Source organism: Amblyomma mixtum, chromosome 6 (genome assembly GCF_055824585.1).
Source record: "Amblyomma mixtum isolate Tamu chromosome 6, ASM5582458v1, whole genome shotgun sequence".
Lineage (NCBI taxonomy): Eukaryota > Metazoa > Arthropoda > Arachnida > Ixodida > Ixodidae > Amblyomma > Amblyomma mixtum.
The window spans coordinates 101,781,697-101,799,151 of NC_143017.1; the positions used below are offsets into that span (position 1 = coordinate 101,781,697).

Consider the following 17,455-nt stretch of genomic DNA (forward strand, 5'->3'; position numbering starts at 1 on the left):
ATAGAGTTACACATTTTGAAAGACAGCTAAAAGGCAGTTGATACACTCTCCTTTGTACAATGCACTTTTTTGCGCAAGTTAATCTGTCTGAAGAACCTTAACTGAGGAAACATCTTAGCATGAACTGCATACAACATGCCAAGTTATGTCGTACATGGTTAAACGTAATGAACGTCAGTTTAAGGAAAGCTACAAGAAAAGCACACTGAAATATTACACGCACTGCTTGGTACAAGAGTGGCTTCCAGGGTAAGGGTTCTTTCTTAAAAACTTTTCTGCACCTTACAATTCATTTGGTGCTCGAAACACCTTGATATATACTTAGCACCACAACGAAAAGGTGCAATGGTTAAAAAAGGTTGTCCTTACTAGTCAGACGACTGTCAAATTACCTGTTTTGCATACACCCACTCCATACGCCAAACCTATTACGCCAAAAAGAAGAAGAAGAAGACAGTGTTATCCATGCAACTTTTAATGGAAAGGTGTGAATCGCAATACAGCAACAAAATGAGGTGGCACGATCGAAACGTGGGTCAAGGCAAATTGTTCGTGAAAACAATGTGCACCACTTGACCAGAGTGAAAACGAAAAGAGGCTGCACATGCTTTGTCGCTGCATGTCATTCCATGGGCATTGATTGATTGAGTTAATACTCCATTCTGAATGACACAGCAACAAATGCCATTGAGATAGGTGAACCGGAAGGATGCATCAACTGGAATGCAGACTCTCATGCTACTGGATTTCAACAAAGTGCAGAGGCAGTGGCACAACAAATTTTGCAGTGTCTGAAATTTCCAAGCATTGCTTTGGTTAAACTACAGCACTGTATAACCCCTTAAAGGTGCACTGAAGAGGAATCTGAACTCGCCTCTTTGCCACAGGAACTCGGTCTACGTTCGCAGCATTCTTAGAAACTTCGATTTATTGCCCTGTGCGGCCGATTTTCCTAATTAATTCGGAATTAACATCTGGCTCCCGCCTTTTCTTTTTTAATTCCCTGAATACGGTGGGAGGAGTCGACCAACGCATGGAGTGCCTTTCAGGCAGTCGCGTGGCGACTTCGCTTTCACTTTTGTTTCTTTTAGGTTTCTGTGAATAAATAGGTCTACTCAGGGAATACATAGCTGCAAATTATACCCACGGAAATAAAAATACGCGTGGACTTTTTGCTTTCACCGATCACTACGTATCACTCCGCCGATAGCAGAGCGGCAAGCCGCCACGGGACTAGGTGAAGGTTGGTCGACTCCTTCCATCGTTTGCGGGGAATTAAAAAAAAAAAGGCGGGAGCCCGACGTTAATCCGATTTAAATCAAGGAAATCGACCGCACAGGGCAATAATTCGAAGTTTCTAAGAACGCTCAGAACATGCAGATCGAGTTCCGGCGGTAAAAATACGAGTTCAGATTCCTCTTCAGTGCACCTTTAAAAGGACACCAGGTACACCTAGACTGACAGATCAGAGAATGCAAAATATTGACAGATAGCAAATCTTTCATTTCACTGAGACCAGAACTTTGATAGGTGAGAAAATTATGACAAAATTTACATTACAGCTGAAAACACACAAGCGAAGCCTATCATGAATTCCGGTAACTGTGCCTGGTCAAGTGAATTTGCTTCAGGCGTGGCACTATTTCGATGAGCAACTGCCGCCAGAAAGAAGGAAGGCGGCGTGGCGAGTGCGGCCGAGATACAAGAATGCTGCGTGACTAGCTTCGCATGCTTCCCAGACGACCGGCCTGAAGCCACTGTGCACAGCAACGGCAGAAATGCAAGCCAAGCACAAGCTCTCAGGATTGTTCACAGTCTTTCGAAATGGCTGCCATGTCTTGAATGAGCACAGCATCAAAGGTAGTACGCAGAATGGGGTTGCCATCTGTTTATGAATGTAGTAACAAAGGTCTCGTCTGACAGTTTATTTTCTCTGATTTGCCGGGGACAATGGATGTCACTTGCCATAAAACTGACGTTACAGCCCTGTGCTGTATGGGCAGTGCAAACGAGAAAAAAAATCGGGGATTTTGTTTTGAATTTTATCAGTAAAGCAGTACCTTTTCCAAGCAGAAAAAAAAATTTGGTAGTTTTCCCAAACAGTAATCTAAGAGGCTAGCAGAGTTTTTTGTTGTTCTCTTCAATAATTTTTAGCTCCAGTTCCATGAGGGGCATCGCATACCTTTTGCTCAACATATACATCACAAGCGTTCCTACAAAAGGTTTCATAAATACAAACCACATACCAACTTATAAAGTGTTTGCCTTTTGCTTACCATCACACAAAAATAAATTTGTTGCAAGTCATTTTTTTGTTGTTCTTAGTTCCATTTGTAACTGCCATCTGCAAGCAAACTCCACTCTCCCCACTTTCCTAAATTCAAAGCATAGGTTTGTACTTTGCCTTCACTCATGATGTCAAGAGTGCCGCTCAACACAAGGCATGACAGATGCTGGGCTTTTTCCAACGGGTAACTTAAAGCACTGTATTTTCTTTCTTCTCCACAGGCTTGAACTTCTCACGAATTTCAGCAAAGTGGTTTGAGTAAAAAAAACCCAAGACAACGCTCACTGTTAAATTAACCAAGAACATACATCTTCAAAAGAAAACCTAAGACAGTGTCCAATGCACACTTTACACCCTCAGCTAGGCGTTTGTGCTTTACTGAAAGGCTTGTGACCATGTATTGCTGAATGTGTTCATTGATGATGCTTCGAAAATTTTTCAGGATTCCTTATAGAAGCATACATACCACAACTAAGAACTTAACGGCCTTTTAGCAAATGCTATGCTCAGCAAACTAAAACTGAATAACGCGACATTCTAATGCTTAACGGTGGCTCTCCATTACAAAGACAGCTGAAAACCAAAACTGAAAAACTCCTTGAATGCCATGTCTGCAGTATTCTACTCTTAAGGTAAAAAAAAAAAAAATGACTGGAAATGTTTTCCGAGAAGCAGTGCATCTCGAAAACCATTTATTTAATTTCATTTTTTAATGCTCAACCATGGCATGAGAATGAGCGCTCAGCACTCTGAACCTGTTCAAAGACTGGATTGCAACCTTTGTCTTGGTTAAGCGCCCACTCAACAATTCTTTCCTTTTATAGAAGGCAATTAGCAGCACACAGATTTGAGGCAAAGTTACCTTCTTCAAGCCTCAGGCATGAGAAGGCCACTGATAAAAAAAAAAAAACAAGTGGAAGGTATTTACAATCAGTTGTATGTCGCAAGCCATCAAGTAAGACAATATGTGGATCTGTTCGTGCAGTGAGCAGCAAATCATGTGCATGTTTCTATAAAAAAAAAATGCAAGGCTCAAGCAGTGCATGGAGATCTGCAAGCCAGAATAGACTATGCAATGTACTGGAGAAAGGAAGCTAAACCATGCATGGCAGCCAACATGCCAAGTACAGATCCTAAACAGATCCTAATGGAATGTGCAAAAGATGACCGTGCTTTACCTGCAATAGCAACGGCGATTTTTATTTGCTTCAGTACAAGGACAGCCCATCTAATTTATTACACAAAATACACTGCTCTGCACCTCCCACAACACTAAAATTCTAGATAGCATTTGCCTGAATTATTTACCTGGATTAAAAACTTTTTAAGATGTGCCACTGTCATTCCATCACAAAATAACAACTGGTGAAATCCTGGTGCTGCCGGACGTAAACTAAATAAGGAAAGCGATTATATCATGAAAACTATGCTCAGCATAGCTCTAAGGTGCACCTGTAGTTTTAAGGAACATGGAAATTTTTTTTTTGTCACTTAAAGGCTTTTTGGGAGCACTGATTATAGCATACTACTAGCAGGAGCCACTCAAAACAACCGAAAAAGCCTGAATAAAAACAAAAATCAAGCTTAAGTTTACTAAATTTCCACTGAAAACTGGTAAGCAACACAACTTTTGTGAACTACTCACTGCATAGCATGCACTCAGAGAGAAAACAGCTGACCCAGGGACTTTGTCAAACAGCAGTGCCAGAAATGCACCAAAACGATACGACAGATGTGCCACTCACCTCTTCGAGGGTCATTAGCTTGTCTCCCTGCTTGAAGACATGGTCCTCAGAATGCATCTTCATCATCTTCTTGATGAAACGAAGCAGGTGCTTCTGATTCATGCACGAGGCAGCATGAACGTGAGTGTCAACCTGCGACCGAACGAAATTACATCTTGCTCTGAATGATGTAACATAAAACAATGCTGTCTTAGCACATTTTGGACATCATGCCGCTGTTTCAGTTTAAATGTCGGACAGTAATGCCTCACAACAGTAACAGTGCTGAGGAGCAAAACTACAAGTAGCCTAGTCAAGACTGCTTCCAAAATCCTTAGAATACACACAGCACTCATGTAATGTTAAACAGTGTGGTAGACCGTACAAATTGTTGAAAGTGTAGTCAACGTTACTCATTCTACGACTCTTTTTTTCCCACTAACTTCAATGTCCTACAGCAAAGCTAACTTGCCAATGAACCGGGGCACTGGGATGATCACGTTAGCTGATCAGCTGATGCAATCAGATCTCGTAACGCTTAAACGTCGAATGCACATCCACATGCACGTTTAAACGAATGAGCATAATGCTTTGAAGACACTGTCAGCAGACGACGAAGGAGGTCGCGATGTTCTCTGCCGCCCCATGGGGCAAAAGAAGGCACAGTGCGACGTGCCTTTCTGATGTTGTAGAAGTCCCGGTGAGGCACCGCCTTCTGGGCGGCTAATTCGCGCAGCTCGTTGAGCAGCACGTGCAGCTGGAACTTTGACGACAGGTAGCTGAGCCGGCGGTAGCAGAACGACTTACTGCACAAAGAAGAGCAAAGACCACTGCACGGTCACTATGGCATAAAGAAAATCTGTACCAAAGAGGAGAAAAATGAAAACAATAGTAACACGAAGCGCAACTAACTACTGTTACAGAAACACATACAGCATGGAGCGTTGTCAATGTTCCCGTCTATTCTCGGCTACCGTAATTAAAAGTTAACACATCAGCTTCGAGGCATGTCTCGCCGACAAGCCCACTGGCACGCATTGTCGGTCACCGTGAGCTGACACACACTGCGCAGAAATAAATGACGCTAGGAGAACAGCATTTCTGTCTAGCATGCAGATAGTCGTTGTCTCCATTGGGTAATCGCAGCGCTGCAGGCCATTAACGCCAGGGTTCATTCGCAGTAGCCAGCACTGCGAAGTCCGCGCGCGGTACGATCTGCCCTTTCACTTCCTTCTCCTCGCTGTAATCTCAGTGCATGTGTCATGCTCAAACGAATCTGTCAATCTGTCGGCACAGCGCAGCAGACATGGGCCATGAATGTGCAAGTGCTTGCGTGACACGAAGTTCTTTCTCTAATTCCGACCACGAGCGACAAACGGAATGGGGTTTTAAAAAGCACACACTCTTGCTCACATGCTTAAATTCCACGGTCGAACAGTATACGCAGCTGTGACTCAACTGTGGCTGCAGAAGGCAACATCCTGCACGTGAACACGAAGATTCATGAACCAGAAAAAAAAAAAAATTTTTTTAACACAGGCATCCACGATCACCCATCCTGATGGTCAGACACACATTACTCATGTGCACAGGTGCCTACAGAAGTGAATTTAGTAGACCCAGGCGCATATTACACCAGAAGTTACCCGCTGCAACTTCCTCAGATAAATACTTTAAAGAAGTGGGTCACGGTAAGTGTGCATTTTGCAAAAAAAATAGCGAAAAATTCTTTGTGCCCCACTCCACAATCCCGCAAAACTACGTTTAGCTAGTGTGCTGCCATCAAACGCAGCGTTGGCTGTCCCAAGGGTGAGAATGTGTACATCCTCGTGATTGTAAGGGATACCAGAGATGCTTGGAGAGAAGCGTTACTCGCATACTTTTTGTTTTGTTTTGCCCTTCCAACAGAACAACATGCGTCAAAGTCGAAGCACTGGAAGTATACTAAGAGGAAATGTCCAAGAGCATGCGGTCAGCAGAGACAGCTCCAATACTGAGGGAACAAAACTAAAAAATTGGTTTTTGAGGAAAGAAAATGACCCAGTGTCTGTCTCACATCTCGGCGGACACCTGAACCGCTCTAGAAGAGCAGGAATAAAACAGGGACTGAGAGAAGAAAGGGACACATTTTCTGCATCCAGCCAATCATTATTCCATGAGTATGAGTGTTAAAAGAACTTCTAGGCACAGTCCTCGGGCTTCAGCAGTGTCCATCTGTGTGAGGCCTCTGAATAGCAAGTGTAACTGGCTCATTGGGCCAATGGACACCTCATTCAAGCTGTAACTGTGCGGTGGCGTCCACCTACAAATTGAGGCAGTCATGTGCCTTTCTTTTTCTCAAAACCAGCAGAGCTTTACACTCTGTTAATTCTGAGGAAAGGAAAGGTGCACAACTGGCTCCCTGCATCAGTGGACACCTCAATCATGCTTTGAGGGGTGGTGTCCACCTGCAAAAAACCATGTGCTTGGCAATACTAAACTGCAAGCCACTGTTTTATTTTCTTCAAAACAGTTTTCCTCTGGACAGATAATGCCCACAACACGTTTTCAACTTCAACGTAGAACTAACCACAGAATTTGTTATCAAGTGCAAGCGGATTGTTCCGTTTCATGTTGGAGCTGCCTGTACATGCACTGCGCACCACTCACAGTGGTCCGTCGGCGATCATGGCGCACATGAGGTTGAGGTCGTTGATGAACTGTGGCAGGTTGACATAAGGGAAGTCCAGGGGCCTCTCAGCCTCCACGTCCTCCAGCGTCTTGTACACGTGCACCACGCCGTTGTGCATGCGCAGCTGGTAGTTGAGGTTGGGCGGCACCTCGCAGTTCCATGGTTCCGTCACGGTCGGCACGCAGTAGAATGGATGGTCTGCCCCCCCACCGACCACGAGGCAGAGCAGGAGCAGGCAGCGTTAGGGATTGTTAGAGAGCTCTCTCATCTCTTTTCTTTTACGCTTGCTTGGGACATGGGAAGGGCAGGCGTTAGAGAAATCGCGCTGCATTCAGTCTCTCCTAACTATTTAGGAATATGCAAACACTGTGCTTCTGATCCTGAATTAACCTATCGTACAAGACAGACAATCAGATTCCACTTCTCCATATATGCGACGTGTACAGTCAACATCTGCGACAAGCATTCACCGTATCTGCTTATTTCCTCGGTTGAGTCAGCCTCATAATTAGTATATACGTATTCACAAGTTAAATGACGAGAGTATATTCTATATGTTTTATCACAGCTAGACTAGAAAGCTGTAAAAGTAGTGTTTCCAGATGAAGAACTAATAATAAAAACGCAACTCCGCACCTTATCTTATTTGCAGCAGAATAACAATTCATCGCAGGAAACATACCGAAGTTGCTCATGCTGACGGCAGTGGTTTCCACGGAACATTTCGCCAGCTACTGTCACTAACTATTTTAAGATTTAGGACCCAAAGCGCCATAGGTCAAAGGCATCAAGTTATGTGGGGTATCAAAACGCTCCCCAAGAGAAAAACAGTCCTACACGAGTCCAAGAATGAACGGAATATTTAGAAGTTTTTTGTTTTGTTTTTTATCCAAATAGGTCAGACGTGTTTTTCGTTATCTTACTTCAAAACTTTAGACTATAAGGAAAGAGACTGCAGCTATGTGTGGCAGTGTTGAACATATAACCTTGCCACTGAACTTCACAGGAAAGAAAACACCCACAACTTAGGTATGACGTACAGTTGGCATGCTACAAAAAAAAAAACCGGAAAATTATAGCGTAACGGGCTGCATCGCGTAAGGCACTATGGTTAGGCCTAGAAGGTGGCTGCACACTCCATTTGCAAATGCACTACGATCGACAGATGCCTGTTAGTAGTACGATGCTCGGGCCCACAGTTAGCTTTTAAGGACTAACAGCAAACTCCGACAGGTGATTTGGGGCACCAAGAAGACTGCTCCGGCCAGTGGCTCCATGCGGGTAACTTGTAATAGTAAGCTGGCTCCTCAAGCACAGCAATGATTCAACTGGCTATAACCTTGTTCCGCGAGCAGCCTCACCCTGGACCGAGGAATGGGTACACAACATCGCCCGAGGACGGTGGTTCAGATCCCTGCTGCGGCGGTTGCGATTCAATGGAGGTCAAATGCAAGGCGCCCGAGAACTGTGCAATGACAGCGCCCTTTAAAAATCCCCAGGAGGTCAAAATTAAAGGGACACTGAGGAGAGCACTATTAATATATTTTTTTATAGCAATATCCGATAGTTCGGCATGTCATGGCTTTGTTGCCACTTGGCCGGCAGCGAAAAATGCATTTATTTCTAAGAAATTTGGATTCGAAGTTGAAAAGGTTTTTCCCGCCGCTGTGATTCAAACTTGGGATTCGGCTATGACGACAGAGGACTAAGTGACGTGAAACATGACGTGCGCATGACGTGATGCAGACTCCGTGATTTCTGACGGCCAGCAGTGCGGCCTAGCAGCAGCCGAAAAGAAAGCTACCGCCGGCCGCACGTTGAAGGCATCTATCGGCTATTGCGGCCGTCGCTGCAGTCGCTTCGCTTACGTTTGCACCGGCGTTTTGCGAGCGTTACGATGGATCTCATTCTCGAAGTCGTCAACGAAGTTCTCGCAAATAGAAACCTTTAGCATACCGTGTACCTTGATACCGCTAGCGGAATACCGGGAGTCCGCCTAACGCCGGCGAGCAGGCGCTGATTGGTCCCGATGCTTCAGGCGAGCGCGTAGCTGCGCGGCACGTGGCGCCATCTGGCGACGTCAAGGAGATTTGCGCATGCATTGGCTGCGCCTCAGTGATTTGTGCTTCTCGTGTCCTAGCGTTGCTAGAACCATTGGTTCTAGCAACACTGTTTTGTTATATGACGTCATGACGCTTGTACTTGCGAGTTTGGCCTGTGGCGGCGATACCTGTATTTTGGTTCTTGCTCTTTTCTACGTTACAAGAGCTTTGTTTTCAGTATGAGTGGCGTTTTTGTAATCAGGAGCTGGTATTCTGTCGATACAAGCCAACTTCAATTTCTCCTCAGTGTCCCTTTAAGCTGCAGGCCTACACAACAGCGCCTCTTTCCTCTTTACGTCACTCCCTCCTTCCTTCCTACCCTCACAGCACGGATGAGGTGTCTAGAGATGGTTACTGTGGCTCTCCTTCGTAACCTAACATTTTTCATGGGGACTTGGATCATCTATCGTGCGAAGCCAGCATATCCGGAAGGCACAGCCCTTCCAGCTTCCACGCTCCTCCGTGCGTCCACCAGCACAACTCCTCGAGGTAGTATTTTAAACTTTATCCTAGGTTGGGTACCAGCGAAAGCATGGCTTTCATGGGTGACAGAGGGTGGCCACAACAGGCGGGCCATTGCCCCATACGTGCACGTCAAGGAAAAACGCAGGAGGGAAGTCCCACTGAAGATCAGTGTGAATGGTGCACATTCAGTTTTTTCTCTTTTGCTGTGCACTGCGAAAGAGGAAAAATTTTTCGGGATGACTACCAAGTTGCTTAGGGTTTCCATGTCCCCTTTTCATGTCATCTGAAACAGCAGCCCAACGCTGGTTGTTGAACGTGGGCAAAATCAAGGAATGCTTCCAGAGATGAGGAGATACCAATGAATGAGCATTTGTCGCCACCTAGCCAATACATCACGAATAAAAAGCACGGTGCTCGGCACACGTTGCAACTACGGAGCCTCTGGCAGTGCATTCATCATGACAGGGCAAAGGGCATTTCATTTCTACGATGGGTGCCACGGCGAACACAGAGCGTCTCTGTTTTATTTTCTGCTGCATCGAGGGGGAAAAACAGGAGTCTCCTAGCCAAAAGGGAGGAAAAAAGCGGCTCCTGGAAACATGCCAGGGAGTGAAAAAAAAAAATACAGGGGTCCCTCGGCATGCAGAAGTAGACAGTATACCTTTAGTTTTAACCCGTTTGGCAGATGGCACCTTTAGACCTTGAAGAGCAAAGCACCAGGTCACATAAAAACAGTGAATAAAAATGAACAGAAGGCAAAGAAGAAGGCACACGAAAACTCAAAAACAAGTACACTGGCAAAAAAGACGCGTATTCACGCCCCAAAAACAAAGCAGCAGGTATGAATGTCAAGTAAAGAAATAAAGCAAAACAACATAACACAAAAATTAGTGTTCCAGAAGAGAAGAAACGTAAAATATGAATTTCCAATATTTCCATCAGTGCATGGCGCATAAAAAGTAGCACAGAAGCAGTGCAATTTTAATTCATGCGTATGCATCCAAAGTTTGAAAACACCCTCAAGGGACTGAATGTATACGAAGGTTTCAAGGATAAAGCAAACTGCGGGATAAAAGCAGGGTTGCTTTAAATTTTCTTCGGCTCCTTGAAACGTATATGCTCTGATGGAAAGAAAAAAAAAGGAGGGGGGGGGGGGGGGGACAGAACAAAGATGCAGAAAAGGTCGTGGCTACTTTCTGCCATCAAATCAAGATGATGGCTTTCTCTGTTTCATTATTCACATATTTTCCCGTGTATCACACTTCGAACTATTAGTCCTAATGAGCACCGTCACCCCATTTTGTAACAGTCTCATTTTATTGCCCCATATCATAATACGAATACTCCATTAAAACCTGCAATGGTTTCTGACAAATCTAAGTGTTTCAGGTCCCCTTCAAGGACAGACAAATTGAAAACAGGACACACGAGTTTAGGCAGCCTTGGAAAGCCACACTATTACGGCATCTTAGTTACACCCCTAGACCATTACATGCTTAACAAAAGGATGGCGCAAGCAAATTCACGCTTCGCACATTGAGTTATGGCACAAGACAGCTCGCCAACAAACTGTAAGCAGTGCCCTTCAGAAGATCAGTTAAGCCATCCAGACAAATTGTGCTGTCTAATGACAGGTAAGGAGAATGCCTTACCTGCAGAGCTGAGCATTTCTTCCGGGGAATCTAATTCCTCGAGGGGCTTCCCTTTGAGCTGATTGAGAAACCTCTTGGTGGCCTTTGGGAAGGACTGTTGTGAAATTTCCATGTACTTCTCCCTTAACCTGAGGGCGGAGACAAGCAGCTTGGAAGCCTGGTGCAGGTCCTCAAGGGGAACCTGGCAGAAAAAAACACGGGCACCAAGCCACGAAGAGCAGTCAGATATGGCCACTACTTCTCAGCACGCAAGAGGGCAGTTTCGGACGTTGCTCAATAAATGTCTGGCGGCGAACGAGGTGCATGGAGGTTCCCATTAAGCTCCTATCGAGCTGACAGCAGCAATTAGTAGCAGGCCCTAGCTAACGTTGTGCAATCTTGTAATCTCTACACATAAGAATATTGAACACACAAAAAATGTCACGCATCCAAACGTTTAGCAAACTGTTGGCACAACTAACTGTAACACCAGCACCAGATATAGCGTGCATCAAATCAGACGCGACGTGCGCAAGTTGTCCCAGCCTGGGAACCTGATACAACAAGAAGGTACGGCGTACTGACCCCCGACGTGTCTTCACCGCTGATGGCCACCCTCTGAAAGTGAGGCACGAAATCAAGTTCGTTGAGTTGCGCCAGGTTGTCCTCCATTTCCTTGACGTCGCCATCGAAAAAACTTTTGCGCTCTTCCAGTTCCTTCTGAGCTCTGAAAGCAAGAATATAAAAAAAACGGGCCTCTTTCAAAGGCCGCTCGATATTTCGGGCAAGAGTACTACGGGAGATTTAACCTCCTAGCCACACCTGACGACGCACAGAGGCATAACTGCGCAAGGTTTTACCTCGTTTTCTAACAAATGAGAGGAATCAAAACTTGTGTCAACTGTGCCAAAGCTAAATGTGTGCAGTTGAGCCAAAGGAAGACTGCTTTATTCAACAGGAACAAACATCGCACTAAGCAGAGCGGCCAAAACACCATGAGATCTGCCTCACAGTGCTGTAGCCCAAACCCAGAAGAGAAAAAAAAATGAATACTAGCTTTTAGTTCAAAGGCACTAAACAAATACAGCTAAAACTATGCAAAAAATGAGAAGGTTTCTGATGGGCACTGCGTCATCCAGGGAGCCATGCAAGATGGCCGATCAGTGACCCACACTTGAAAAAAGAAGTGCAGTTTATTGAAACCACGGAGCAACTCGCTAACTGGGCAATCTGATAGTATAAGCCCCTGCACCACTGGACGTAGAACAATGCTATTCTGTGCGTGCTGTGATCGTTGCAGATGGGAATCTAGCAATACCTTGTACACGAGATGCCAGCAAGCCATGCTGCAGCTCCATGAATGAGCAAATAACAGACGCATTTGGTGGGCTCATTCGACCTGTGTTTGCTTAATGTTCACTATAGTGGCCTAAGATGGAAATATGCAATGGCCTTGAGCAGAAGGTGTCGACAATGACCATCTGCGAGGATGAACTGGTAAACAAGCTGTGTGCAAAAGCAGCGCACTTCCAGAAACGCTGCCTTCACCTGTAGCGCCAAAACACATTTCAGGAATAGCAAACGAATAACTTTAAAAAGATGTTACGTTTTCGGTGGGAAACTACGAGACACACACAGCCGAAGCCAGTCAAGTGTGCACAAGCCGCTTGAAAACACTGCGAGAGAGCCAAAAAACCGGCACCTAACGACGCCAAGACAGCACGGCGATGGCACCGGAGGGAAATATAGCTGAACTGACAGGCGCCTCTTCACCTCGAAGGCTGCGCGCGGAGGGCTGCCTGTCGCTCGGTGACTCTCTGGCAGTCCCTGAAGAGCACCGTGGACTTGTCGCGCCCTTTGGGGCCGACGCTGATGCGACGCTGGGCGCTCCTGACATGCGTGATTGCGTAGTACTCGGCGCGCATGGCCTCCGACTCGCCGTTTTCGTCCTGATAGTCGCACAGCCCGAAGCCCATCTCGGACAGGTTGCGCAGGTCGGGCGTCACCACCACGCTGCCGCCGGCGTCGACGAAGTGCGTGGTGGCGACCAGCAGCGGCGGGGCCGGCTGCCGGCCGCCCTTCTTCCAGGAGTCCGGAGTCCCCGGCGACACGTGGTCGGTCCCCGCCGAGCCTCCGGACGAGGCCGCCATGCGCGCAGCAGCCGGCCGCGCCGGCCCGGCCGCGATCGGAGGGGCATTGCCGACCGCACACTTCGTCCTCCTCCGCGTACGCACACGATGATGATCACACGCGCCGAAGCTGACATTCCCTTTCGGACCGGCGGATCACGGTTCCCTGGACTAGGTCATTGACATATAAGGACGCCAGAAGCGGAAACAGGAAAAGAGAGAAAATGACAGAAAGGTTCTTTAACCGATGAAAAACCATGGTCCGCTAGTCAGAGAAGTGATAGGCTCCTCGACTGCGCCACCAATCCGCAAGGCGGCGCTTCGTCGCGTCCACCGCCTTCAAGGTCACGGTCCGCACTCCGACACAAGTGCCTCTGTCACTACCGAAGAGGGTGTGGCCGCATTCGACGACGACAGCACGGTGCACAGTTGATGGGAAGGGGAGTTAATGTAGATTCTGGTGGGGCTGTAAGCGACTTTTGAAGTACTGAAGGCTGGATAGTGATAAGTTCATAAAAAAAAAAAAAAGCTGACAGGACGATCATAAAGCCTGATATGCAGAAAACTGCGATAACGGTAGGATTTACACACAATTTCTACAGTCATCAACGACCTCTTTGAAGCCCTTCATGCTCTCTCCACCGCCATGGTCGCAGTTAGGTGGAGCCCTGGCCATTGCTGGGATCGCAGGCAATGAGCTGGTCCACAAGCCCACCCGCGAAACCCTTATCCGGGCGTCTGCAATCCTCTGGTCAAGCCCACCAGAGTAGCTGCCGTAGCGGCGGTTGTACACGGGGAAGGAAATCCAATCATCACAGCACCGATCAACACGCAAGACATCGAAATCGCAGAAGTTTCAGTATAGCGCTAGCTTGTAGAGGAATTCGCGCAAGAGAGATCATCAGCGACAGCAAAACAGTACTACGCAACTACAGCACTGGCCGCATCTAGAGGCAGAACGCATCCTGAGAGGTCAGGATAGGGAGAGAACCAGGACATTAATATGGGCACCGGCCCATCAAAACGTCAGAGGGAACGAAGCAGCGCACATCCTTGCCCGAACAACTTGTGACCGGGCAACGATGGAGCAACCAGCATGCAAAAACCTAAGAGAAGCACCGGTCACACACCGAGAAATCAAGGAAGGCTACAGACTCTATAGAAGGAAATTACCACCCCCAGACAAATCGCTGACACTAAAGGAAGCGATGGCCTGGAGGAAGATACAAACACCTACTTTTCGCCAGAAATAGGTATATACAATCAGCACAAGGTTGTGTGTTGTTGTGATTGAGAGAACGATGAAAAGGAAATTGCACGAGCCTGCCTACTGGCTCGAGGCAAGCCACCACCGCTGCCACGTGCAGACAGAGGAGAGTTAAAATAACAGAGGAAAAAGAAAAAGGAAAGAAAAGACGCGCGTCGCAGCAACAACTGCGTCCGCCGGAGCGGACGCTGCTGAAAAAACAGATAAGCGGCCGAAGCCGCGCTCGCCACCCCCAGCACAAGGTAGAGGACAGGGTATGTAAATACTTTGAGCTAAAGATACTTTGGCACACATAACTATAGAATGTGCCAGCTCCCCAGGCGCTGCGGAGTTCAATAATGAAACAGCCTGGGACGATTTGCAGCGAAGCGAGGATCCCGCTACACAGAAAAAACTAATCAGCCTGGTGACCGAGGTTGTGACCGACCAACGGCGCCTGTCCACGGCCCGGTAGCCCAACCGCTGACCCGGCAGCCCACCCCCGGGCGCTCGATCGCTCGCTCGCCCACTCTCACTCACTCGCTCACTCAGACTGACTGAGTGACTGTCGAGTTGGCGCGGATAAGGGCGAAAGTTCGGCACAGCAGGTCGCCGCGAGGCACGGAAGCGCGAATTTTTAAAACTATATTGTAAATGATCGGTTCGCTTTTCAGGTCTAGTACGCGGCACGAACACTCGGTGGCCTGTACTCTACATAATGCAAGCATATTATAGGGAACCTCGAACACCCTTTCAGAGTGGTTATCTTGCATTCGCATTACATGCCCTGCCCAAGCCCATTTCCTTCTCTTGATTTCGCCTACGATGTCACTGACCCGGGTTTGTTCCCTCACCCACTCTGGCCGCTTCCGGTCTCTTAACTTTACTCTTATCCTTTTTCTTTCCATAGCTCGCTGCGTTGTCCTTGTTGTTGCGACTGTAGGAAGGATGAAAGGGAAGTGCACGAGCCTGCCCGCTGGCTCGGGCTGAACCACACTCGCTGCCACGTGCAGACAGAGGAGAGTTCAAAGATGTGAGAGGAAGGTTGGTTGGTTGGTTGCGACAGAGAGAAGGATGAAAAGGAAAGTGCACGGGCCTGCCAACTGGCTCAAGCCGAGCCACCACCGCTGCCACGTGCAGATAGAATAGATAAGAGGACAGAGTGAAAGACAGAGTAAAGACGCGCGTCGCAACAACCGCGTCCGCCGGAACGGACGCTGGCTGAAAAATACAGATACACGGCCGCAGCCCGAAGGCTGCAAACCGGATGCCACAGATATATATTTTTGAGAGGAAAGAGCGGCGCCGGCTCCTTTTTCTAGCTAACGGCGAGTCACGTGGTTAGTCGCGTGGCCACAGCAGCCAAGGCGGCGGCAGGCATAGCGGTCGGCACGGTGTTGGCATGGAGGGGTGTTGGCGCGTGGTTGCAGCTGCGGCGAGTGACGTGTATGTCCCGTGGCTGCCACACCCCCACAGCTCCTCCACTTGATCAAATTGCGGCGCCGATGACCTTGGACTAGGCCAGTAAAGCTTTCGCTTTAAAAAAGTGTGTTCGACATCGTATACCTCTAACAAACAATGACAAAAGTTACATGAGTAACTACATATGGTAGAAGGGAGGGGGGGGGGGGGGCTCACACGCGCATTATCACGATCGAGTTACGCAGTGCATGCCAGACAGCATCTTAGGTAATTTTGCACATCCCAGCATCATAATCATGATCTTTTTAAAAATCTGCGATCCTGTAGGCGACTGGGCAGACAGCACAAAAGTTACCGGAAGGCAGCGACGCACGCCAGCCACCGTAGAATCTCGTCGCACCAAAATCATTTCCTTCGAGGCATTTCGCTGTGCCTCGACTTTTCTCACGACAGCGCTGAAAAGCATATGACTCTTGCCGATATATAACAGGGGTACACAGTAACAAAGAACATTCGAAATAACGAGAACAAAAGCTCGCCCCTTGACATCATTCCGGGCCGCGCAGCTTGGCAAGCTAATACACGCACGAATGCGTGAAAGCGGGCGCACACTGGTCACGCACTGGAAGCGCATGCCAGATATAACGCGAGCACTCGGTGCACTACAGAGACGAGAGGAAGAGCGAGAGAAGCTGCGACTTACCTGTTGCCTTTCTCCCTGCAGCATTCGGAGAAAAAACAGAGACGGCACGTGTTTATTGGCGGCCACTCGTCAATCTTTTCTCTCGATTCAGCACGCCACCCGCGCACGCAATGCATTGTGGCGGCAGCCGCATCGGAGCTGCACCGGCGGGAGAATGCTGCGCCAGCGCGCCGTGTTTTCCCGCGGGAAAGGCGAAAGACGACGACGGTACACATGCCAGAAACTCGAGCTGCTGCGCGCCGGGCCTTGTCTCGGGCCGCGTCCTCGCGCGCGACGCGCACAAAGAGAACGCCGTAGCGGCTCCGTACGCCCTCTCCCACACTCCCTTCCTAGACTTCCAGAGCGAGTCACGCGACAGAGGCCTTACCACAGTGGTCCCTCCATGCCTTAGTTCGGGCGCGAGACTAACCGCGCCTTTCTTTCGTGACTATAATTCCTCTCTTCGTCCTTCCCACGGTACAACACGCGTAACTCAGGCGTAACGCAAAAGGCGCCCGTACGCTGCGCGATGTCAGTGCTACAGTCAGTGCACGATAAAGATCCCTAGGTGGTCGAAATTATTAATCCGAAAGTATTACTAGGCTATGTCGGCGGCTTTCTGTCATGAAAACCGTGTCCACAGCGATTGTGGGAAACTATAGAGAGATATCGTCTCAAAAGTGGTTATAATCGAAGGAGGATGACGTGAGCATGCGGCGCATAAATTTTGGTGCCGATCAGATCATTAGTTCAATAATTAGAGAAAAAAGAGTGTCCAAAAGTGGGCGTGGTCGGGCCGGGAGTGGCGCGAAATATGAATCGACGAAAGTGTGGTACCATGTGACTGGCCCACGTGACCGGAAAAGTGGGCGGAGCCAACACGCGGCGCGAAATTTGAATGAAGCGCGGTGGAATTAGACGAATTGCACAGATTTTGTGTCATATGATTACGCAATCGATGAGAGATCGATAACTGGTCGATGAGTGACTGATAAGTGACTAAGAGCTGATAATAAGTAATTGATAAGTGATCGATAAGTAACTGATAAGTGATCGATAAGCCAATTAAATGGACAATTGTGTGTGCGATATAAAA

At 47.8% G+C, this 17,455-nt stretch overlaps 1 protein-coding gene across 10 annotated transcripts in view; it reads right to left on the reverse strand.

The window, feature by feature from the left end:
- AMPdeam (AMP deaminase) overlaps positions 1-17,455 on the reverse strand; it is an 89,594-nt gene that overhangs the window by 24,432 nt on the left and 47,707 nt on the right. For 2 of the 10 annotated variants that reach the window (XM_089548524.1, XM_089548529.1), the window contains exons 3-9: positions 11,466-11,607; positions 10,902-11,082; positions 9,911-9,949; positions 6,661-6,880; positions 4,688-4,817; positions 4,033-4,164; positions 393-425 (exon numbers count right to left, since the gene is read on the reverse strand). In XM_089548524.1, coding sequence (XP_089404650.1) covers positions 393-425; positions 4,033-4,164; positions 4,688-4,817; positions 6,661-6,880; positions 9,911-9,949; positions 10,902-11,082; positions 11,466-11,607 — 877 coding nt within the window. Of the gene's footprint in view, positions 1-392; positions 426-4,032; positions 4,165-4,687; positions 4,818-6,660; positions 6,881-9,910; positions 9,950-10,901; positions 11,083-11,465; positions 11,608-12,653; positions 13,545-16,380; positions 16,732-17,455 lie in introns of those variants that run through there. The other 8 variants (XM_089548530.1, XM_089548525.1, XM_089548532.1 and 5 more) reach the window with 7 other exon arrangements.